The sequence below is a fragment of the Labeo rohita genome, unplaced genomic scaffold (assembly GCF_022985175.1).
Source record: "Labeo rohita strain BAU-BD-2019 unplaced genomic scaffold, IGBB_LRoh.1.0 scaffold_279, whole genome shotgun sequence".
NCBI classification, from domain to species: Eukaryota; Metazoa; Chordata; class Actinopteri; order Cypriniformes; family Cyprinidae; genus Labeo; species Labeo rohita.
Window position 1 is genome coordinate 4710 of NW_026129089.1, and position 24700 is coordinate 29409.

Below are 24700 nucleotides of genomic sequence, written 5' to 3' on the forward strand. Positions count from 1 at the left end.
TGTGTGCTTCTGTTATCTTTGTGAAACCAGAAAATAAAGGCATTCCCTCTGATCTCAAACTTATAAAGACTACATGCTCATAAGATTAAATAAGTAAAAATGGATACAAAAAAAAAAAAAAAATCAAGTCTCAAAGCTGAACTTGCACAGAAAACAGTGGAAAATATTTTGCTTCTCTGTGCACCTTTATTCCTGGTTTTGTCTTTTGTATTTGTTTTGTTTGTTTTATTAATCACCTAATGAATGAAAAAAAAAAAATAAAAAATACAGGCTAGAATAATCATAATAATGCCACTTTATCAAGACATTTACATTTAACACTTCAGTTATAGCAGTGAACAATGGAGACAAATGTTCCTGGCTTCTGTCTTTTTCAGATTATGTAAATATACAGTACTGTGCATGTAAATAAGTAAATAAATAAATAAATAAATAAACAAGTTATGGCATTGTTTTTCACTTTACAACATTTTTCACAAGCATTTAAAACTTTTCACAGTAAACTGTAAATTTCTCTGTGAATTTTGTCACAGTTCAGAGTCATATATTTACAGAGTGTCATTTGCTGAATCCTCACGCATTCCTGCGTCATTGTGTTTCCATACACTGCAGAGTTTATCATCACTGTCAACTATGTCAGGAATGCAGATCTTAGTGCCACCGTTATTTTGACCTGAAAGAGAGAAACAAAGTCAAAGATGCAGCCTTTTCATTTACAATTCAAATTTCATTCATATTGGTTTAGCATTTTCAGCATTTTGTATTGTATGTATTATATCATTGTTGTATTGTGTCTCTGTATTATATGGAAAAAGTTTGTTCTGATAGTGATCAGACTGGTTCATTTAGTTTGTGTGTCAGCTGATGTTTGATGTTTTACATTCACTTAGGCGTAGAGTTACTGTTTTGACACTCAGCACCAGGATGCTTTAGATATAAACACTGTCAAAGATCCCAAACCCATTTCTCTACAGAATTCTGCTGCTTATCGACTGATGTGTTATTACATAATCATATTTGGTAAAGGATGTAGTTATAATATTAACAAACATAAAACAATATATAAATAAAACTAATTTAAACACATAAAGAAACACTTATAAAATATAGCTGGAAGCAGCGGTTACCGGGGTTTAAGCGCTTTAGGTACTTAAGCACATAAGGAAAAAAAAAAACATTATAATATTATTTAGCAAGCGTGTAGCCACCTAATCAATTATTAAATCAAATCAAATCCAGGTGATTTACCATAGAAATATGATGTTTTTATAGTACCAACTGAGGCCTGATCTCCCTAAAACTATGCATGCTTGTTTAAATCACCTGTCGCATGTGCTCAGTGTTTAGGCTTTATAGGCTTTTGAGTATATTTGGACAGGCCCCTTTTCTAAAGGACCCATTGTAGGGTACATTTTTAACATGTTTTTGATCATTATTGACCTAGAGAGTGCAGAGAATTGCACTGCGGTGTTTTTTTTTTTCCCCAGACTGAGCAAAAAGCTAGGACTAGTTCACAAAAGTAGTTTTTTCATATCTTCTCTAACATTTAAAAAATGGTTTGATTGACAGCAGTGGTTCTAGAGGCAAAGTTGTTTGGAATTAGGAGGTCTATCATATGATACAAATATCGACACAATGTACAATCGTTTATGCCCCCAGTGGCCAATCTCTTTCTCACCAAGTTTCGTTCCGATCAGCCTCTGTTAGCCTTGTCTAATAGATGCTCAAACTTCATCGGTCAGTAGTGGCCATGTTTTATTTAGATACGCATATGTCTCCATAGACACTTGTGGCACTTTGGACCAAGACTGTGCACAACAACTTTCATGGTGTTAAGATGAATTGTTGCCTAGTTATAGCCGTTTTTATGTTTTTTTCTTACATTCTTACACCAAGTGGCCAATCTGTGCAATTTTTTTCCTGTGACCTCAGCTTGAGGTCTTACATAAGTGTATTGAGTTTGGCGAAGATATCCCATTCCATTTAGAAGTTATAGGCATTTTCCTGAAAGTGGCCCTGCCCCCTTCTAACATTTTGGCATCCCTTTGCCACAGTGTGTCGAAAGTTCAACTATTTTTTGATAATTATTGATATTCACTCCCCAGAGAATCTTTCTGCACTGATTTGATTCTGATCAGGCGAAAAACCTAGGACTAGTTTGCAAAAGTAGGTATTGCAAAAAATGCAAAATACCCGAAATTTCGCCAAGCTCACGATCAAAACTGTGTTTTGTCCAGCATGAGCCAAGGATTCCAGTGACATAAGACAGTTGAGCCTGCGACTGATGGTTTAGGAGTTATGAACAGTTTTGTACTTTTGACTGCTGTAGTGTCCCGTGATAGAAAGTCTAAGGCCTTCTCAAGCCGTACAGCTGACCCATCTAATCTGCGGCCTATTAGGTATCAAACTAAGACTGCTCTAGAGACAAAAAGTAATGGCATCAAGTTAGCATTTTTAAACATTCGCTCACCAAAAAATAAATCATTTCTGATCAATGACTTAATAACCACATACAACCTGGATTTTATGTTTCTAATTGAAACATGGCTTGAAGACAGCTGCAGTGCAACAGTCCTCAATGAAACAGCCCCTCCTAACTTTACTTTCATCAGTGTCTGCAGAGCTGTTAGGAGAGGTGGAGGTGTAGCTGCTCTATTTAAAGATGTCTATCAATGTAAGCATGTGCATGGACCTACACACAATCGTGGACACACTCTTGATTTACTCATTAGTAAGGGTCTAAACATTTCATCCATTGTCATTAAGGACGTAGCACTATCTGATCACTTCTGTATTTTCTTTGATATATTGATCTCTGCTACCACTGAATCTAGATCTGTCTCTGTCAGAAAGAGATGCATTAATGAAAACACTAGTGTGCTGTTTATGAAGGCTATATCTTCAATGCCAAGCATTTCTGCAGACTCTGTTGATCTTCTCCTGGAGTCCTTTAACCCAAAAGTTAAGAATGTCATTGATGACATTGCACCAGTGAAAGTCAGTAAGATGACTGGCAGACAAAAATCATGTTGGAGAAAATCAACAGCAGTACAGAGTATGAAAAGACAATGCAGAAAAGCTGAGCGGATGTGGCGGAAGACGAAACTTGAAATTCACTATAGCATCTATAAAGACAGCCTTCATGCTTTCAATGTGGAACTAGCCACAGCAAGACAGAAGTTCTTCTCAAACCTTATAAACAGTAACCTAAACAACACACGCACTCTTTTTGCTACTGTTGAGAGACTAACAAACCCCCAAGTCAGATTCCCAGTGAAATGCTCTCTGACAGCAAATGCAATGACTTTGCCTCCTTCTTTTCAGAGAAGATCATTAATATCAGAAAGGTGATTAGCACATCCTCAAGTTATGCAGAGGTTAGACAGATATGACCGCAATTTCAAAAAGAAGTCACTTTGTCTGTTTTTGAAGCAATTGATAGCAAAACTTTGGAAGAAATAGTACAGCACCTTAAATCCTCAACCTGTAACCTTGACACACTTCCCACATCTTTTTTTCAAAAGTGTGTTTAACTGTTTAGAAGCAGATCTCTTAGAAGTGGTGAACACACTTCTTTCTGGGACTTTTCCAAACTCCCTGAAAACTGCAGTTGTTAAGCCCCTACTGAAAAAGAGCAATCTTGATAACACCATATTGAGCAACTATAGACCAATATCTAATCTTCCTTTTATAGGCATGATTATTGAAAAGGTAGTTTTCAATCAGTTGAACAACTACTTAAACTCAAATGGATACCTTGACAATTTTCAATCTGGTTTCCGACCGCATCACAGCACAGAGACAGCGCTCGTGAAAATAATAAATGATATTTGCTTAAATTCTGATTCTTGCAAAATATCAGTGCTGGTACTACTAGATCTTAGTGCTGCATTTGACACTGTCGATCATAACATTCTTCTAGAGAGACTGGAAAACTGGGTCAGGTTTTCTGGGATGGCTCTCAATTGGTTCAGGTCATACTTGGAAGGGAGAATAACCCTGTGAGTATAGGAGAGCATAAGTCTAAGTGGACATCCATGATATGTGGGGTCCCTCAAGGCTCAATTCTTGCGCCGCTCTTGTTTAGCCTGTATATGCTCCCACTAAGTCAAATAATGAGAAAGAACCAAACTGCCTATCACAGCTATTGATGACTGATGACACCCAGATTTACCTAGCTTTATCGCCAAATGACTACAGCCCCATTGATTCCCTCTGCAAATGCATTGATGAAATTAACAGTTGGATGTGCCAGAACTTCCTTCAGTTAAACAATGAGAAAACTGAAGTCATTGCATTCGGAAGCAAAGAGGAAGTTCTTAAGGTAAATGCATACCTTGACTCTAGGGGTCAAACGACTAAAAACCAAGTCAGGAATCTTGGTGTGATTCTGGAGTCAGACCTTAGTTTCAGTAGTCATGTCAAAGCAGTAACTAAATCAGCATACTATCATCTCGAAAACATTGCAAGAATTAGATGTTTTGTTTCCAGTCAAGACTTGGAGAAACTTGTTCATGCCTTTATCACAAGCAGGGTGGATTATTGTAATGGTCTCCTCACTGGCCTTCCCAAGAAGACCATTAGACAGCTGCAGCTCATCCAGAACGCTGCTGCCAGGATTCTGACTAGAACCAGAAAATCTGAGCATATCAGAATTGATTTTAAAGTACTTTTACTCATTTATAAATCACTCAATGGCCTAGGACCTAAATACATTGCAGATATGCTCACTGAATATAAACCTAACAGACCACTCAGATCATTAGGATCGAGTCAGTTAGAAATACCAAGGGTTCACACAGAACAAGGGGAATCCGCTTTTAGCTATTATGCTGCCCGCAGTTGGAACCAGCTTCCAGAAGAGATCAAATGTGCTAAAACATTAGCTACATTTAAATCTAGACTCAAAACTTATCTGTTTAGCTGTGCATTTACTGAATGAGCACTGTGCTTCGTCTGAACTGATTGCATTATGTATAATCATTTTCTGTTTTTAACTGTCTTAAATTTTTTAAATCAATTTTTTAATCATTTTTAAATCATTATATCAATCAGTTTTTTACATTTTACATTTTTTGTTTTATTGTTGTGATCATTGTTTTTATGATTGTTCTACTTCCTTTTATGTAAAGCACTTTGAATTACCTCTGTGTATGAAATGTGCTATATAAACTTGCCTTGCCTTGCCTTGCCGTCAGGCCGATTGGGCTGAGCCTCGATCACATTGTAGGCGGTGTGAGTACTACCATCCCTCCAAGTTTCAAGTCTCTACGACTTACGGTTTGGTCTGCACCATCAGTTTTACATGAAAATCGCTCATCCGTAACCTTTCTAAAAAAAACGAACTTGCTCATATTTCAGCTGTCAGCATTGGCTTGAAAGAAGACTCTGTCTGAGCTTCAAGTTCCAAGAGAACAAAGGGGCGAGGAAATTTAACCACCTGACTCCCCTCAGAAAGCGTATCAATGAAATGAAAAATCATAAACTGTAAGTAAAGAGGGTGCAGGACTGCTGTCTAATTGCTCCTGTAAAAACGACCGACTGACAGGGGACAATTCATCGGGTCTTCACCCTGCTTTCCACACCAGTCCACAAACACTTTCCACTTATGGCTATATAGAGAGGGAGCTCGTAGCTCAGTGATTTAATGTAACTCTTGCTGTGGCACAATCTCTGGCGGTGACCGTCTCCACTGACCAGCCAGACATGCAGGTTCACCAGTTCTGGATTGCGATTATGTCCCATGCTTGGTCCAGAAATTGTTTGCTTTTTTATTGAAAGTCCAAAGCACCTCAAGTGATTAGTGCGGCCAATCTGGCCAAGTTCAGATAGTCCAAATAATTCAGTACACGCAATCTTAGTGGGAAGAGCCACGGCCACATATTTTGTGATGTGCGTGAAGCCAATGACAAGCTGAAGGGCAGGACAATTAATTGGTAAGTTGTGCCTTTGAAAGTAATTCTTAGAAAGCACCTGTGATGAGGGGCCATTTGTATATGAATGTAGCTTGGTTCTGCTTTGACCACAAAATCTTGGGCCTTTCAGATGCTCAGGTTGTCTGCGAGAGGCAAAGGTGGATCTAAAGGTTTACCAGGTGGCGCGATGAGCGAATGAAGAGCTGAAGAGCTGAAGGTTCTGAGGAAATGCTATTCAGTGCCACCTTATATAGCAGTTGAGAATCTGTTTCGCACATTTGAATATCATTGGCCAGTGTATTGACGCATCAGTATTTCTTAAAAAAAAGAGTTTCTTCATACCCACTGAATCTTCTAACAACGATCATGCAGGGAAGTTGTCCTCATCAGTACTGAACAACTGTTTTGTGGTGAGAAAACTGAATCTTTTTTTTTTTGCTTTGAACGTCATGTTTTCGCAGCTGGATAAAAAATTTAATAAATAAATATACAATAATAATAATAATAATAATAATAATAATAAATCATTTATCAATTTAGATTTATCAAATCAAAATTAATCAGAAAACACGTACGTTTACTGTTGAAAGTTTACCTATGGAGAAATTTTGTGCAGTCGGGTGTTGCAGTTCCAGCATCTACCAGCAGGGACTGAAATGAAGCTGCTAACCAGTGTGACCCCCTGGTTTCTAATATTAATACATTAGAAATCTTGCTTTTTACTATCCATCACTCTCTTTCTCTCTATATATTTTTCTCTTTTAGAAAATCGTAAAAATGTAATTGTGATTTTTTTTTTTTCTCGTGTTAAAGCAATTGGATACAACAAATAATATTTATTGTAGTCTCCCGTGTACTTTTATAGATTTTTTTTTTTCCTATAGATCTGTGATGACTTCCGCTACCGGTCCGAACGCCGGAAGCGTGTTCGTAGTTTTAGTTTCTGTTTTCTTGAGAAAGTATTTATCGTAATATTATGTAGGCTATATATATTAATAATTGTAATAATTGAATCGGGACATCATGATCATCGGGTATGTTTTTGCTTTTCGTAATGAAATTCTGTTTTCAGAAAACGAGCCGCACTTTTCACACATTTCATTTAATTTCTTCCGCGATCTGTGCGAAAAGTGATCGTATTTGCATTTGGTCTGGTTTGTTTTGTTCCTTATTTAAACTAGCACTAAACAACCCATGTCCACATTGTTAATGCATTAATCACGATTTGATTAATTGAGTTACAGGTCAGTACCTAGAGAAATTATTTTGCTTTAGCCATTAGCATTAGCATGCGGTAATGGTCCTGGTGCATTTCAAGTTTTTGTTTTGAATAGTAATTTGATTGGCCGAGTATCACAATGCATTAATTTACTGCTTAATCATATTAACAGTTTCTACAGCATCTACAGGATAATTTTGCAACAGAATACTATTAAGAGAAAGTGTACATTTAGGTGAACATTTTGTTTATTCAATTGTGAATTGGTCCACTTTGAAAATTGAGTGATTTACAACTGGCATATCAAATCCAGTTAAGCTGAAACCCATTTAATGTTTATTTTTAACTGAAATGACGATTGCCATAATGGTGTGTTTTTGTTGTTTCTGCAGTTGGTGCTTCATCTGTGTGTTTGCAGTGCTGATAAATAAAGGTGAGCATCTGAACTAAATTTGAATGATGTATTATGCCACATGTATAAATTCCAGATTATTTGTTTACAGTTTGTTTTATTTCAGTGTGTCTGCAGGTCCCAGTAGAGGCTGTTATTGGTGGTTCTGTTGTCCTGCTGTGTTCTTCAACTAAACCTGATCTTAAACTTCAAGATACTGATGTGTACTGGAGACACAATGACAGTGAGATTGTGTGTGATATAATTAAGGGTCAAGATTTAGTCACAACACAGAACCAGCAGTACAAGAACAGAGTTAAAACTTTCCCTGATGAGTATAACAGAGGAAACTTCTCCATCAAACTCATCAATCTCACTCACACAGATGCAGGAGAGTTCATCTGCCTCATCTCACAATCATCTGATTCAAATCAGGAGACTGTACAGCTGATCATCAAGGGTGTGTAAAAATAGCTAATTTATGTTTTCATGCTCATGCTTGCAATGTGTAGTGTAAAGTGTATTTAAATGATTTGGTTTTGGATTTACCAGGGGCCTGTTTCATAAAAGACGTTAAGAAAAGCAGGAATTACAGTCCAAACTTGACTTGAAATAACCTGGCAAATCAATCAGGGCTAAAGTGGTTCCATAAATGAGCATTTAAGTTCACGCAATCTCACTAATTTGATCTAGGTTCAGTGAGTCAAGATGATTTGATGTGCACACTTATTCTTAAGCATGGAGCAAATCGTTCCACTGTGTATAATTATTCCACCAAATATATTATTCCATTATATATATTAATATTCCATTTTGCTGTTTAACAGACGGAGCGCAATAGAATAAACACAGATAAATAAGGAGTCAAAATCATAACTTTCGGGATACAACAGCTTGTCAGTCAAGTAGTACCCCTTAAAAGGACATCTTTGTACCTTTTTTTTTTATTCGTTTTACCCCTAATAGGTACATATTAGTACCTTAGAGTAGTAATATGTACCCTTAAGGTACTACCTTAAGGTACATGTCCTTTTAAGGGCACTGCTCCAGTGACAAGCTGTTGTACCCAAAAAGGTACAATTCTGGCCCCCTTTTTTTCTGTAGCTGCACAATAATTTTGAGTAAAATACACATTTTGCTAAACTATTTGTAGAATTTAAACCTACATAAAATTGTACTTTCTCTCTCTCTCTGCAGAATCAACAGTAGAAAAAGGAAAAAATGACACTGAAAAAGAAAACCAAGGGCCAGACTGGACAAAGATATTGTTGATCTGTTTATTCACTGTATTAACTATAATTGTGTCTATAATAGTGTATTTCAAGTGTTGCAGAAAAAAAAAGAGCTCTCTCATATAGAAGGAACAGTGCTATAGTGAAAGGTAAAGGTGCATTAAGTGATCTCTGAGAAACGCAGTTGAAAGTAGATCAGACCGAGCACCAAAACACCTTGAAGCACCTTGAAATGTGCTGTATTATTCAGTGTGTTACTGAATGTGTTATTCAGTGTGTTCTGTGGTTCTTCATCCTTCATCTTCTCCATGGCATAAATGTTATGCAGCCACCACAGGTGTTGTTCCTTTCCTTTCCTTTCCTTTCCTTTCCTTTCCTTTCCTTTCCTTTAAGAATAAACTGACAGAATTGCTTTCAATACTGTTCATTTGTTACATTTCTGAGATTATGAGGAGTATGTTTTGACAGTTCTTCTCCCATTATGGAAAAAATATTTGGTAACATAGGGTCTCTCAAAACTATTGACCAGTGTTAATATTGGACATTACATTAAAGAATATGTAGTAATGTAAAAGGCAGTCTTAATTTTCTCATATTTCTTCTATTATACATTTAAAATGAATTGCACAGATGTGCTGTATACATTAAAATCTGTTTATGATAATTAAGCTTTGAATAATACTGTTTTATAATTTTGTAATTTATTATATAATGATATAATAAACAAAATACTACAACAAGAATTATACTACAAAAAACAAAAACAAAAAAAACAAATAAACACAATATCACACTTGTAGACTTGAGGCTTTATATATATATATATATATATATATGAATGTATATAATTATACACACACACACACACACATATATATATATATATATATACAGCCATATCTCAAGTCTACTAGTGTGATACTGCATTTATACAACAGTGTGTAAAGTTGAGATGTTTTCTAAACTTTTGCGGAGACAAATAACTAACCTCATTTATGTCTAGGAGAAATATTTGAGATGTTAAAGAGGTCTCACTTTTGATTTTAACCCCAGTCGGTCATTCTCAGCCATGAGAGCTGTATGACAATGCTATTGTATCCGTAATCCAATGGGATAGTCTTTGCTTGGATACAGACAGTCCTTTTGAGCAGCCATTAAAGGACAAAAAGCTGCTCATTCAATCTCAGCTTAGTGTTAAAGCATAGTTTGTGCATGGAGCAGAGCATCTGATGAATGAATGAGTTCTCCATGTTCAATCCTTCAGGGGGAAAAGCCAACAAAGTTATGACCTTGGCTCTAAACAGTGTTGAGAGCACCTTTGGTATGTAACTCTTCTTGGGTTTAAAAATAACCTGAAAATGATTCGGCATGGAGTCCATGTAAGCACCAAAAGCAGACGACACTTATAAGTCTTCTTGAGCAAGAGTGATCATAATTCAGCTGCCTGAGCTTCAAGTCCCAAGAGAACAATGTGAAAGGGGCAAGGGAGTTTAACCACCTCACTCCCCTCAGAAAGAGTACATGTATGTAAAGAGGGCGCAGGACTGCTGTCTAATCAGTCCTGTAAAAATGACTGACTGACACAGGACAATTCATTGGGTCTTCACGCTGCTTTCCACACCAGTCCACAAACACTTTCTACTTTTGGTCATAGAGAGGGAGCTCGTAGCTCAGTGATTTTATGTAACTCATGCTGTGGCACAATGTCCGGTGGTGACGGTCTCTGCTGACCAGCCAGACATGCAGGTACACCAGTTCTGAGTTGCGATTGTGTCCCATGCTTGGATGTCAGCAGTATGGTTAAGAAGTGGTCCAGAACTTTTTTGCTTATTTATTGAAAGTCCAAAGTGATCAAGTGATCAATCCAGCCAATCTGGCCAAGTTCAGATAGTCCAAATAATTCAGTACACGCAATCTTAGTGGTGAGAGCCACATCAACACATTTCGAGAATGTGCATGAAGCCAATAATAAACTGAAGGGCAGGACAATGAATTGGTAATTCTTAGAAAGCACTTGTGATGAGGGGCCGTCTGTATATGGAAGTAGCTTGACACTTTAGAAAGTGTTACGCTTTGACCACAAAGTCTTGGGCCTTTCAGATGCTCAGGTTCTGAGAAGCTGTAAAGTTTTGAATGAAGACAGCAGCTGAATTGAAGAAGAAAGGTTCTGTGGAAATGTTTTTTGGTGCCACTTATATAGCAGTTGAGAATGCATCTATTTTGCATGTTTGAACATCATTGACCAGTGTACTTGATGCATCTGTATTTTTCTGAGAAAGGAGTTTCTTCATAGCTACTGAATCTTGTAACAACAACACAGGGAAACTGTCATCATTACAACTTAACTTTTTAAAGATAGAAAATCTTAATAATTCTAAAAATGTTTTGGAAAAAAAAAAAAAAAAAAAACGAAGAAAAACGAATTTAATCATTTATTAAATCAAATTAAATCAGAAAACATGTTTAGTTTTGACAGTGTGTCTATGAAGAAATGTTGTGCTGTCTGGTGCTGCAGTTCCAGCGTCTACCAGCGGGGACTAAAATTAAGCTGCTACACTGTAAAACCCAATAGTTTACCTTACTTAGTTACAATTAGTTATCTTTACTTAGTTACTATACTTACTAGGTTTTATTAAGTTACAGCTATTTTTTAAGGCAAATAAAACAAATTACTTACTTGCTTTGAGTGATGTTTACTTAAAATATCCAAGTATCCACAAAGAAACCAATGACATTAATAAACCAGTGAGAGGCAGCAGTGCACTAATATGTTGCTAATGTGCAACATAACAACAGAAGAAGAAGAAAAAGTTTTTGAGATGGGGCAATTTTTAGTAGACTTTTCACTCACATCTTTCTTTCACTACTTGAATTCACTCATTTCCCAAAGTCATCTTGAATGTTGAATTTTCAGTACAACTGAAATATTAGAGAGAACATCACAATTTTTTTTTTTTTTAATACTCACCATTATAGTGAATAGTGTTACTTTTGGTTGGGCACTTGGAACTTTGTTTATGTTACTATAGTGTTCTTTCTATTGTTGCATCAATGCAACATGAAATTAGAGTTCTTTGATTTCAAAGAAAGAAAAGTAATGAATAGGTTGCTTTTAGAAGGTGATCTATATTCTAATTAAATCATTAGGTTGCATACTTTTCATGTTGATTAATGATGTTTTATGGTTTTACTGTTTTTCTATTTTTTATGAACACTACAAGAAGCTTGTATCTGTGTTGATACAATCTTTTAATATTTGGGGTAATGTGCGTGAGTCACACACAGACTACAACATTCAGCATGTGAATCACAACAATGGTAACAACTCAATTTTATTTATTTTTATTAACTGTATCAATAACCATTTTATGAGCTTTTTGTTTGTTTGTTTTTTGTTGTGCTACTACTGACACAAGACAGCAAATGAAATTGGCAAATACAAACAACAACAGTAAAGCAAAGCAATTGCATAATTTATTCATGTCGCAATGCACTCTGGGAGTCAGTGAGTACCTATTAGAGGAATGGAGTAATTACATAAATTAAAAGCATTAAGTAAATTCAACTTAAAATGGTTGTTAAAATGACTCTTATATTTAAGTAATGATTACTTCAAGTTTTCCAGTAAACGTTACTTAAATATTTTAGGGCAACCAGTTTCCTTAAGTTTTTTAAGTAAATTCAACTTAACCGGGTTTAGACCACTGTGACCCCCTGGTTTCCAGTCCCGGCGCCACGACACGCGACCCGGGGGGGCGCTTGTATGATTCTCAGGGTGGGCTAACGGGGAGTTATTGATGTATTATATATAATAAAATACGTCGTCAGATTTTAACTGAATGGATTATTGCCGCTTTTCTTACACACCAATGCATTAACAAACTCACAAACATCAGTGTGTATTAACAAATGTATTTTTTTGCTAGTAATTAATTTAAATGTCTGAAATATTATTTGTATGTGGCTGAAAACACTGAATCGTTGTGATATAGGCTAAAAGCACTGAGCGCGTCTATTTGTCTCAGCGCCAGATGGCGCAAAAGCACGCTGGACTTCAGCAGTTAAAGTTTAAATACACCTGTGATTGTCCGCATTGAATGGTTAAAATTGGGTGGGTGGTGTTTAATTCTTCATTCAACTGTGCCCCCCTTGACGCCTGGCCTGCTGGTTTCTATTGAAACATTAGAAATCTTGCTTTCTTACTATCCATCACTCTCTTTCTCTCTATAACGTGCTTTTTTTTCTCTTTTAGAAAATCGCAAAAAATGTGATCGTAATTTTTTATTTCTTGTTAAAGCAAATGGATACAACAAATAATATTTGCTGTAATTTCCCGTGTACTTGTATAGATTTGTTTTCCTATAGATCTGTGATGACTTCCGCTACCGGTCCGGGTCGCTTGAAGCATGTTTATAGTTTCAGTTTCTGTTTTCTTGAGAAAGAGTATTTTGTACTGTTATGTAGGGTATATATATTAATTGTATCGGGGCATCATGATCATCGGGTATGTTTATGATTTTCGTAATGAAATTCTGTTTTCACAAAACCAGCTGTACTTTCCACACATTTAATTTCGTATCTGCCGTCATCTGTGCAAAAAGTGATCATACAAGTTTGCGTGATTGTATTTGCATTTGGCCTGGTTTTTGTCCCTTATTTAAACTAGCACTAAACAACCCATGTCCACAGTGTTAATGCTTTAATCACGATTTGATTAATTAAGGTACAGGTTAGAGAAATAGATGGAACTATTATTTTGATTTAGCTACACTAGCATGTGGTATTGCCTTTGTCCTGGTGCATACGCAGTTTTTATTTATTTTGCATAGTAATTTGACTGACTGAGTCTTACGGTATATTTATTTACTGCTGAATCCCTTTTTATAGTTTCTACAGCATTTACAGGATCATTTTGCAACAGTATATTATTAAGAGAAATGATACATTTGGGTGTAAATTTTGTTAATTTAGTTGTGAATTGGTGCACTTTAAGAAATTTAGTGACAACATGGCAAATAAAATTCAGTTGACCTGAAACCCATTTAATGCTTATTTTAACCTGAAAGGAAAATTGTCGTAATAGTTTATTTTTGTTGTTTCTGCAGTTGGTGCTTCATCTGTGTATTTGCAGTGCTGATAAATAAAGGTGAGCATCTGGACTAAATTTGAATGATATGTTATGCCACATGTATAAATTCCAGATTATGTGTTTACAGTTTGTTTTATTTCAGTGTGTCTGCAGGTCACAGTAGAGGCCGTTATTGGTGGTTCTGTTGTCCTGCTGTGTTCTTCAACTAAACCTGATCTTAAACTTCAAGATACTGATGTGCACTGGAGACACAATGACAGTGAGATTGTGTACGATATAGTTAAGGGTCAAGATTCAGTCACATTACAGCACCGCCAGTACAAGAACAGAGTTAAAACTTTCCCTGACGGGTATAACAGAGGAAACTTCTCCATCAAACTCATCAATCTCACTCACACAGATGCAGGAGAGTTCAGCTGCTTCATCATACACTCATCTGATTCAGATCAGGAGATTGTACACCTGATCATCAAGGGTGTGTAAAAATAGTTCATTTTATGTTTTCATGCTCATGCTTGCAATGCGTAGTGTAAAGTGTATTTAAAGTCCAGGAATTACAGTCCAAACCTGACTTGAAATAACGTAACAAATCAATCAGGGCTAAAGTGGTTCCATAAATGACCATTTAAATTCACACAATCTCACTAATTTGATCTAGGTTCAGTGAGTCAGGATAATTTGATGTGCACACTTATTCTTAAGCAGCTCTTAATGCCATGGAGCAAATCGTTCCACCATGACAAACAGCGAAAATATTTTTGGGATGTTTAATGCTTTAAAAAAATAAAATAAGAAAATAATTTGATGTATTTTCCTCAGTGCATAACTGACAAATCACAGATGAATTCTTCATCTATAAATGTTAGAGAGTCATGCAAATATATCCATTTTGCTGTCAGGAGTGAACGTGTGCTGCTGCGCACTTAACAGACGGAGCACAATAGAAAGGGGTCAAAATCATAAATTTTGGGAAACAACAGCTTGTCAGTCGAGTAGTACCCTTAAAAGTACATCTTTGTACCTTTTTTTTTTTTTTTTTACCCCTGATAGGTACATATTAGTACCTTAGAGTAGTAATATGTACCCTTAAGGTACTAATATGTACCTTTTAGGGGTAAAAAAAAAAGGTACAGACATGTCCTTTTAAGGGTACTGCTCCAGTGACAAGCTGTTGTACCCCAAAAGGTACAATTCTGGCCCCCTTTTTTTCTGTAGCTGCGCAATAATTTTGAGTAAAATACACATTTTTCTAAACTATTTGTAGAATTTAAACCTACATAAAAGTGTATTTCTGTGATAGCAGTAACTGTAAATCAAATGTAAGCTAGGTAATAAGCTAATACAGCCCTAATTACTAATTTAAATGATTTAATGTGTATTCCTCTTACCAGTTAAAATGTAGTCTGTATTCTATTATTTATTTTAATTTTTAATTTAATGATTTTAACTTTTAATTTAGTGTTTTAATGATTTAAAGACTGTCATAGCTGTCATAAATCCAGAGAAAATATTGATATATGTACATTTTTTGTATATGTGAATTAATGTGTGTGTTTTATGTTCAGATGTTTTCATGTTTAACTAAATGTGCTGCCTGTTGTGGCCAGGACCCTCTTGTAAATGAGATTTATTTATTTTATTTCTTGGTTTAAAAAAAAAAAAAAAAGTTAGTTAAATAATAATAATAAAGGTTGAACTAAATATTTGAAAGTTTAAATTAAAAAAAAATATATATATATATATCCAGAATGTTATTGCATACACTATAAATAATAGACAGGTCTGTTGTCTTTATCACAGTGAAGTAATATTTCTCTTTCTCTCTGATTTTTTTTATTTATTTATATATTATTTTAAGAAAAAAAAATAAATGACACTAAAAAGGAAAACCAAGGGCCAGACCGGATGAGGATATTTTTGATCTGACATTTTAATCTATTAATTGTTGTGTCTATAATAGTCTATTTGATGTTTTGGTGGAACGAAAAAAAAAAGAGCTCTGCCTGACAAATAGAAGGAACAGTGCTATAGTGAAAGTTAAAGGTGGATTAAGTGATCTCTGAAAAACACAGCTGAAAGTAGATCGGACCAAGCACTAAAACAACACTTGTAGCCAATCAGCACTAAGGGGCGTCTACACTCATGGTGGAGAAGGTGACTGTTGTGTAGCGTGTTTGTAAATTTGGATGCAGAGCTATCAAGATAGAGGTGCAATTATTTTGGGTAGAGGCATATTTGTTTTGGTTATTTTAAATATCAACCACATTTTTCAGAGATCACTTACTCTGCATGTAAAGTGGACCTATTATGTCCTTTTACGATTTCTTGATCTGGTTTTCGGGGTGTAGTAGAATAGGTTTTCATGCTTAATTGTTAAAATAATATTTCACATATTTTATATTATTATTTGTATTATTGCATTATCTCTTTCAAATTGATCTTTCACAATACAATAAAGAGCCACAAAATGGTATTTAATGTTTGAATTTGTTTAAAACTGACATTATAAAGCTGATACCTTGTTTCATACCAGAAGAAACCTGCTCTGCATTTTAGATACAATGATATCTACCATTAAAGGCCATAGAAGCACCTTGAAATGTGCTGCATTATTCAGTGTGTTATTAAATGTGTTATTCAGTGTGTTCTGTAGTTCTTCATCCTTCATCTTTTCCATGGCATAAATGTTATGCAGCCACCACAGGTGTTGTTCCTTTTCTTTTCTTTTTTTTTTTAGAATAAACTGACAGAAATCAATTTGCACTGCTTGTTCTCAATGTATAACAATGTGATCTTGAAACACTGAAAAATACATTTTTTTTTTTAATCACCCGCTCATTTTGTCAATGTCATCACTGATAAATGAGCGCCGTTTTCTAAAGTCTATGAGCGCAGCACACACAAATAAACTAAATTGACATACTGCAGTTAAATTTCAAAATGTGGTGTTTTTATATTTATAACATTTGAATACAGTTCAGCAACATACATCACACGACCTGACGACCAAGAGAGCTGACAATTGACCATCACTTAATTTCACCTCACGATTGAAAATGTGACACTGATTTCATATGACAGTTCAACAAACAAGTTAATAATATTACGTCACTTATATTTTTGATGAAATAATGACTGTTTTGGTCTATTTTAGCAGCGAAAATAGATCCGATGAATCCAAACAAAGATCACGAATTTGCATTTTTTTTTTTTTTTTTTTTTTTTTTTGCTCCCATCCTGTAGCCTACTCGGGGGGGCGCGCCCCACCGGTTGAGAACCACTGGCTTACTCCATCTTTAAAGGGGACCTATTATATCCTTTTACGATGTCTTGATCTGGTTTTTGGGGTGTGCTAGAATAGGTTTTCTGACAACTGACAACATTTTAAAGCTGTTTCATACCAAAAGTAACCTGCTTTGTTGGCATTTTGTCAGTTTATGCATTTTAGATATCTAGAATGATCTACAATTTAAAGGCCATAGAATCACCTTGAAATGCACTGCATTACTCAGTGTTACTGAATGTGTTATTCAATGTGTTCTGTGGTTCTTAATCCTTCATCTTCTCCATGGCATAAATATTATGCAACCGCCACAGGTGTTGTTCGTTTCCTTTCCTTTCCTTTTTTTTTTTTTTTTTTTTTTTTTTAGAAAAATCAATTTGCACTGCTTGTTCTCACTGTATGACAATGTGATCTTGAAACACTGAAAAATATATATTATTTTGCTGTCAATACTGTTCATTTGTTGCATTTCTAAGATTATGCTTTGGCAGCTTTTCTCCCATTATGGGAAAGAAAGAAAAAAAAAGGAAACTAAATATTTGGTTACACAGAGTCTCTCATTTGTTAATAATGTTGATGTTCAGACATTCAAAACTATTGACCAGTGTTATTATGTTATGAAAAAAATAAAAGACATTATATTACAAAATATGTAGAAATGTAAAAGGCAGTCTTAATTTTCTCAGATTTCTTCTATTATACATTTAAAATGAATTGCACAGATGTATTATGATAGTTAAGTTTAGAAAAAAATTAGATTTTGTTATTGTGGAAGAAAAATTCATTTTACTTATCTTATGTGCTTATTAAATATTTTGTAAGGGTCTGCTTTATTTAAACCTGCTATAAGAATGACATGAGAGAAGAGTATCAGGGCCCTAAATATAAAGGTTTGATTCTTGGGTGTATGAGTAACAGAATGTAGTTATCTGACTCTAACTATGTGTGGAAAGTTACTGACTACGAGATTAAGGCTAGGGGAGAGATATAAGTTGGAGTGAGCCCTCTCTTTTTGCTACCTTCTGCAGTAACCTGTATTTCTGTATGACTGTCTGACCTTCTTTGCAAAGAATAAATTTATAAAAGACATTCGACTGAGTTTGTCTCTTACTTTGGTGAGAGTCGGCTTTATTTTGCCACAACAGATATGCATTATATAATGATATAATTAACAAAATACTACAAGAATTATACTACAACAAAATAACAAAATACTACAAGAAGAAAGTTGCATCAACATTAGCAGTTGAATAGGGCCCCAATGACCACCAGGGGTTCAGACAGTAATGCTTGATAATAATAACTTTGATAGTTTGCATGTGTTAGTGTTTTAATGTTTGAAAAATGTTAATGTGTTAATGTTTGAAAGTAAAGAGGTGGCGGCACAATTCATCTGCTGCAGAAAAGAAGGAAACAATAAAATAAAGTGATCATGATATGGGTAAGTGATGAATTGTTAAAGGATATTGTTGATAAAAGGTAATAAGCTTTTTCCAAGCTGAAAGAGCTTGAGGGGTGAAGAGGTGAGCAGAAAAATGGCAGATGATGTGCACAGCTTGTCGCATATTATTCCCAAAGACTTGAGGCTGTAAAGGTACATCAACTAAGTACTGAGTTAAGGGTATGAATACTTATGCAATATACTTTTTTTCATTTTTAATACATTTATGAAGTTGTGGCAATTTTTGCTTTGTTATTATGGTGTATGGACTGTAGATTGATGTGGGGGAAAAAATAATGTAATGTACAGTGAATGACTGTAGCACTTTGGATAGTGCATTGCATGGTATGAGATCGCATCACATGAGTTAAGGGAATAAAAAGTGAAAACCACTGGGTATTTTGCTTTCCTTGGTGTCACAGTTTTTTTATTTAATCTTAAAATGATCAAGTATGGCTCTGAGAGCATCTGCACAACAGCTCCATCTTGTGTCTTTAAGGAGATTTTAATGTATTTATCAGAAAAGCCGCTCCTTTCTTTTCATAAAGACTTAAAAAAAACATTAATTGTTGCACATTTTATTGTGTTGTTGATTTTTTTATTAATTTATTAACATTTTTATCTTGCTTTTTATGATTACTAAACTGTCTGCTACACTTACACTAGGGACTACTAACTAAACATTTAGAAGTTAATTTTAATGTCCCAAGCACTCAATATCAAAATGTGTAAATAAAGCTAATCATGTAAATAGACAGGTGGTCAACTACAAAGACAAACAAACTCTGAGTAAAACTTCATTGCAGTTTTCCTTTGCTGCCCTCAACAGGCTGCTAATGTTAGTGATTTTTTTCTTCTTCTTTTTTAATCTCTCTCTACACAAGCTCAGCTCTCTGTGTGTGTGTGTGTGTGTGTGTGTGTTTTGAACGTTATTTGAATGGTGTAATATTCTTATCTTTTTTTTTTTTTTTTTCAATATTTAATCAAGATTACTTCATTGAAAATAAATCATTGTTTGATGTAACCTACTAGGTTGGGGAGTTTCCATCTCACCTCAGAGGCTGAACCATTTTAACCAGCAAAACCAAGACAGTCTGTCTGTCAGCTACTGTATCTATGGAATACTGACTGCATGAAATTTTCAGGATTTAAATGTATATTTACTAACTATATTTTGTCTGGCAGTAATTAAGTATAATTTAGTTATATTGTAATTTAGCAAACTAAAAAAGAAGAATGCAAGAATATTTTCGAAAAATAAATAAATAAATAAATAATATATATCATTTGAAAGGAAACACCTCTTAGGCATTACGTGTTGGTTTAAGAAAGGGTGAGGACTTAACAACAGGATGGGGAATGGGTTTTATTTTAAATAAAAAAAAAAAGAAAAATAGTACCCAAAAATTAGCCAAAGAAAATGAGAAAATCTGTAACATGAGCAAATATCAAACATGCTCAACTTGATTAATAAAGTGATGATGGTAATGGGCTGTGGTCAGAGTAAATTTGAGTATGCCCTTGTCTGCTTGATGTGGGAAGTGTTTTTTTTTTTTTTTTTTTTTTTTTCCTGTCTTTGCTTCAGAGCTGCAGTAGATTCATCTTCAGTGTTGTGTGGAGTAAAGCAGATTTTATACTGAAGTGTTTTATAACGACAACATGAAGATTCAGCTTCAGCTTCAGCTCTGTAAGTTTAATGTTGACAATATTTACATGTTATAAAATTATTTTAAATTATAAATAGTTTTATTGAATGATCACATGGGTATTTTTTTTTTTTTTTTTTTTTTTACAGATGTATTAATCTGCTGTCAGTATGCAGTGTCAAATCTACTAACTGATTTTGGGATCAAATGTGATCATAAACTGTGATCTTGATGAAAATGATGTTTACTGGATTTTACTGAAAACAGCAGATCCTCCAACACTGATTCTACAATCATTCTCAACACCAGCAGCATCACCTTTTTACTATAATAATACATTTAGAAAGAAATATTCAGTGCAGTTTAAACATCGTCTGGTTATAAATAATGTGACTGCTGATGAATTAGGAGTTTATTACTGTATGAAAACAGGTGCACCTCCAAAACTCAGCAACAGCACCAGACTGCACTTTAATGGTGAGTTTATTTGCTCATTTAGTGATCAGCACATACTGACGACTACTTAAATACACATTTACACTGACATTGTCATCTCCAGACTTAAATTCTGTAATACTTATGAAAAACATATGTATATTTATAAAGTATATCAGGTATTGAGTGCTATAAATCTACAGTCATTGCACTAACAGTAACAGCTGTTACAGTAACAGACTGTGGACTTTTTCTTTACAGAATCAGCTCAACTACCTGAGTGTCACAATCATACAGTGGTGAAGTTTATTGATCAGAATCAAACACAATGGCATATTATTATTATTATCATATCTGGTCTGATGAACGGACTTCTGATCATTGTGGTGATCGGTGAGTTATTTTCAGCCATCTGAAAAAAATCATATAATGCTTTTCTCCATAGGCAGATTATTATTGTGCCATTTATGTGATATGTATGTATGTATAAATGTATGTATGTATATAAAACACTGTTCCAATTTTAGGATTGGTAAAAGTTTGTGTTAGTGGAAACAGAAACTCTCCAGAACAATCCCAACAATATAACACTGATCAACAGCAGACGCAAGTTACAGAACAGCACCAGGACCAATTACAGGTAAAAACGTGTGAAATCATTATTATAACAACAACTCATTTGTCTTGATACATTATTGAGAATTCTTATTGACCCGTTAAATGAGCCGTTCACACAGAGCGCACAGAAGCGCTACTTCTCTTTTTTTCTTCTTCTTCTTCAATATAAAGGTGCTAGACGGACGCCTTTAGTCTTTTGCAGTGTTTCTCGTGTGGCACTGTATTCTAAACACGCGCTAGGCCTACTCAACTTAAAAGATGTTCAGATTTTAAAATACGCCTCTTCTGGGATTTTTTTTTCGTTTCACTGACCTGCGTCTGGCTTTTTTAACCGCTAAAATGCGCTCTGAGTGAACCGGCTCTGATTCCAAAAATATCGTTTAAACTCTTAATTTTGGTTTATTTTTGTTGAACTGCAGCTGAAAATGCTTATATTACTCTTTCAGTATGCCACCATGGATTTTTCCAAGATGCGTAGAAATATTCGGTCCAGCCAAATCAACAGCACCTACGCTGCTCTAAACCTGCCGAAATCATGCACACATGAGTATGACTGATTTTTCACTTATTTTATTGACTTTTTACTGTTGTACAACTATGAAAATTATTTTAAAAAAAAATCATTCTGCTTTTTAAAGATTGGTTGGAAGTCATGAAATGTACCACAATTATTCAATTGACAGCTATCTGTTATAGATCTGCCACAGTAATACTAATGTGTAGACAATATTTGCTTTTTTATTAAGTTCAATTAAGTCTTTGTTTATTTTTCGTTGTATAAATGTATGAAAATACAATATGCACCTGCTTTTGTATTTTGGTGGTCCCACAAGAGAAATCATCATATTTGGGGTCGGTGGCATCAAAAGATTTGAAAACTCCTGCTTCAGATAAAATGTGTGTTTAGGAACTTGATTGCATTGTCTTTTTATAATTTAAAAGACTTTTGTTTTAAAATTGCTGTCTTAATATGTATCTGTAGCCTATAGGTTGTAACATTTGTGAAAGGTTGTAGATAATGATGATATATCACACATATTATACGTCCATCAAATACTTTTTCTTCAACCTCGCTAAAATACCAGCCTTAGCCCAATCAGAAGTACCAGTAAGTTTCTGCATTCTGAGCACTGAGTTTTTGTGTTTCATAGACTTCTGTAAAAGGGTTTCCCAACTACTGAGAAACCCTTTTTTTTTTTCTAAAAAAAAAAAAAAAAAAAAAAAATGTACACAGCTTACAAAAGATACTTGGCCACATGTCCTTTCCTTTCCTTTTCTACCAAACTTTGATCTTTGAATTTTTTTTTTTTTTTTATGTAGCCTTATGGCTGGGTTTTCGATTCTGTTGTACGAAGAGAATAATAAATGTAATGATTCATTTAATAAAGAGGATTGTTTGTTCTGTCAAGATTTTTCAATAATTTGTGTATAAAATATTATGTGAAATGTTTTGGCTGTCAGTCTATGTCTAACTCAGCCCTCAGGTTTTGTGTGTGTGTTGTATTTTACATTGTGTTTTAACAAAATGAAAGTGTGAGGAGTCTCTCTGCAAATATAATAATAATAATAATAATAATAAATAAATAAAAATAATAGTCAGAATAAATAAAAATGTATTGTATCTACATTCATTTTACCATTAGTTTTATTGTAATTAAAGCTAAAGTTCTAATTAAAATAAAGCACTAATTAAGCAATATGGACATTATTTATTGACGCTGAAAATTTATTTACTACTTGGGTTTGTTATTAAAGTAAAATGCTGTTTACACAAGAAAGTGTATTATATCCAACTAAATAACTTTCTTACTGATTATTAGTGACATTCTAATAAAGCATACAAACATAGAAATATGTTTATTCATAATGAAGCAGCTTCATAACAAATATAGATTATAACTGAAAGGTATATATCTCAGGTACAAGATTATGGGACAAGATTGCTTGTTTGTTTTAAATAGTGTTATTATTTATATGTTGTGAAACTATAATTAAAATATAATTGAATAATTAAAGAAAAGTCTAAAGTCATTTGGAAATGACTTAGCATAACACATATAGAGTAAGGTTTATATAACAGAATTTTACATACAAATAGTTTTGTATACAACATTTTTATATACAAAGTTATTTTCAAATGAACTGCTAACTGTAAATGAAGTGCTAAACCAAAACTAGAGACATGTTCCACTGGCTTTAGCACCTGACAACCAACTCTCACCTTTGTCTAGAGTGGAGGTTTAACTGTGAAACAAGTGCTGTGTTTTTTTTAATACCTTTATGTTTATGTATCTCAGTTCTCACAGTCGTCTCAACCTCAAATGGAAACAACAGTATCACAGTATGTTTGCTTTGATTATTATATCTTATACATGTAATGCCAATTTAGCACTTGCCAAGCATGTTAACCTACAGTCTATGGTGTTAACGCATGTAAAGCACGTTTGCAACACTTACAATGAAAAATATATATCACTTTGGTTGTCCAACAAACTGAAACTGTAAAAGTATTTCACATTAATCTAGTGCCATTCTTAAAGGCTTCAATTAATGAAGTAAATGCTTTAAATGTCATACCACTGTTGAGGAGCTGCAACGAGGCCCCATGGAGAAAAGCAAGTGAATATAATACTGTATGAACTTTCACACTAGTGTGTAAATATGAGGCCTATTGTTGAAAACACATACAAGCAGGGTGATACTAACAGTGAAATGTCCTAGTGCTGCTGACCAATCAAATCTGCCATAGGCTAAAGCATTATGATGTAACCTCTGGCCTTCAAGCCTCAGAATGATAGTGAAATTACAGGTCCAATAAGTCATTAAATTAAATTACTACAGTATTTTGAATATAGTATTAGAATGTAATATTACAATCGTCTTGGTGGAACCGTCAGGTAAATAACAATAATTAAAAATGTTGAATTCAGATTTTTTAAATGACAAACTTTTAATTGTTTTAAATATAACGTCATCTTTTTTTAGTTTTATTTTAGCAATTCATAGCTTGACAATTAAAATCTAAATAAAATTATATAATTTATGTGGAAATTAACACACACGTGTTGAGTTGGTGTTTCTCCTTATTTGAATGTTCCACCGAACTCTTCTGGCTCAGTGATTGCGGGTGTATTCGACATGCAGCAGCGCTGCACAGACTAAGTGGTGTGTGACATCATACTTTGATACTTTGATGTTATACCCTGCTCAGTCTGTGCACTGTGCACTCAGTCAAACACACCTACAGTAGAGCATAGTGCTGTGTTCAAAATCAAGCAACCTGGCAGCTTCAGTACTAATGAACAGATTTATCTTGACCTCTGCCATGGAAACTAGCATGTATAAACTTCCACTAAACAAATTAATTTTGTACGTGTAACCACAGTTCTGACTTGAAATGTCTGTTGAGCGGCACTATAACTGTAATGCTC

The 24700-nt window shown here is 34.4% G+C and overlaps 2 protein-coding genes and 1 long non-coding RNA gene across 4 annotated transcripts in view; 2 read left to right on the top strand and 1 right to left on the bottom strand.

The window, feature by feature from the left end:
* Positions 1 to 236: 236 nt before the first annotated feature.
* The window catches only part of LOC127160033 (uncharacterized), a 56496-nt gene continuing 32032 nt past the window's right edge, over positions 237 to 24700 (bottom strand). For both annotated transcript variants that reach the window (XR_007826631.1, XR_007826633.1), the window contains one exon: positions 237 to 673. This is a non-coding gene — a long non-coding RNA (uncharacterized LOC127160033). The remainder of the gene's footprint in view (positions 674 to 24700) is intronic.
* Positions 6817 to 9155, top strand: LOC127160030 (CD276 antigen homolog). The gene is made up of 4 exons (XM_051102709.1): positions 6817 to 6949; positions 7527 to 7567; positions 7653 to 7985; positions 8723 to 9155. Exons 1-4 carry the CDS (start codon positions 6939 to 6941, stop codon positions 8881 to 8883), a joined length of 546 nt encoding a protein of 181 aa, XP_050958666.1. The 5' UTR covers positions 6817 to 6938; the 3' UTR covers positions 8884 to 9155.
* Positions 13187 to 14791, top strand: LOC127160031 (V-set domain-containing T-cell activation inhibitor 1). The gene is made up of 3 exons (XM_051102710.1): positions 13187 to 13261; positions 13863 to 13903; positions 13989 to 14791. Exons 1-3 carry the CDS (start codon positions 13251 to 13253, stop codon positions 14327 to 14329), a joined length of 393 nt encoding a protein of 130 aa, XP_050958667.1. The 5' UTR covers positions 13187 to 13250; the 3' UTR covers positions 14330 to 14791.

Excerpts from the sequence above, each read along its gene's own strand:
- LOC127160030 (XM_051102709.1), top strand. Across the intron at positions 7,568-7,652 it reads TGCAGTGCTGATAAATAAAG|TGTGTCTGCAGGTCCCAGTA; the intron begins GTGAGCATCTGA and ends GTTTTATTTCAG. Across the intron at positions 7,986-8,722 it reads TGTACAGCTGATCATCAAGG|AATCAACAGTAGAAAAAGGA; the intron begins GTGTGTAAAAAT and ends CTCTCTCTGCAG.
- LOC127160031 (XM_051102710.1), top strand. Across the intron at positions 13,904-13,988 it reads TGCAGTGCTGATAAATAAAG|TGTGTCTGCAGGTCACAGTA; the intron begins GTGAGCATCTGG and ends GTTTTATTTCAG.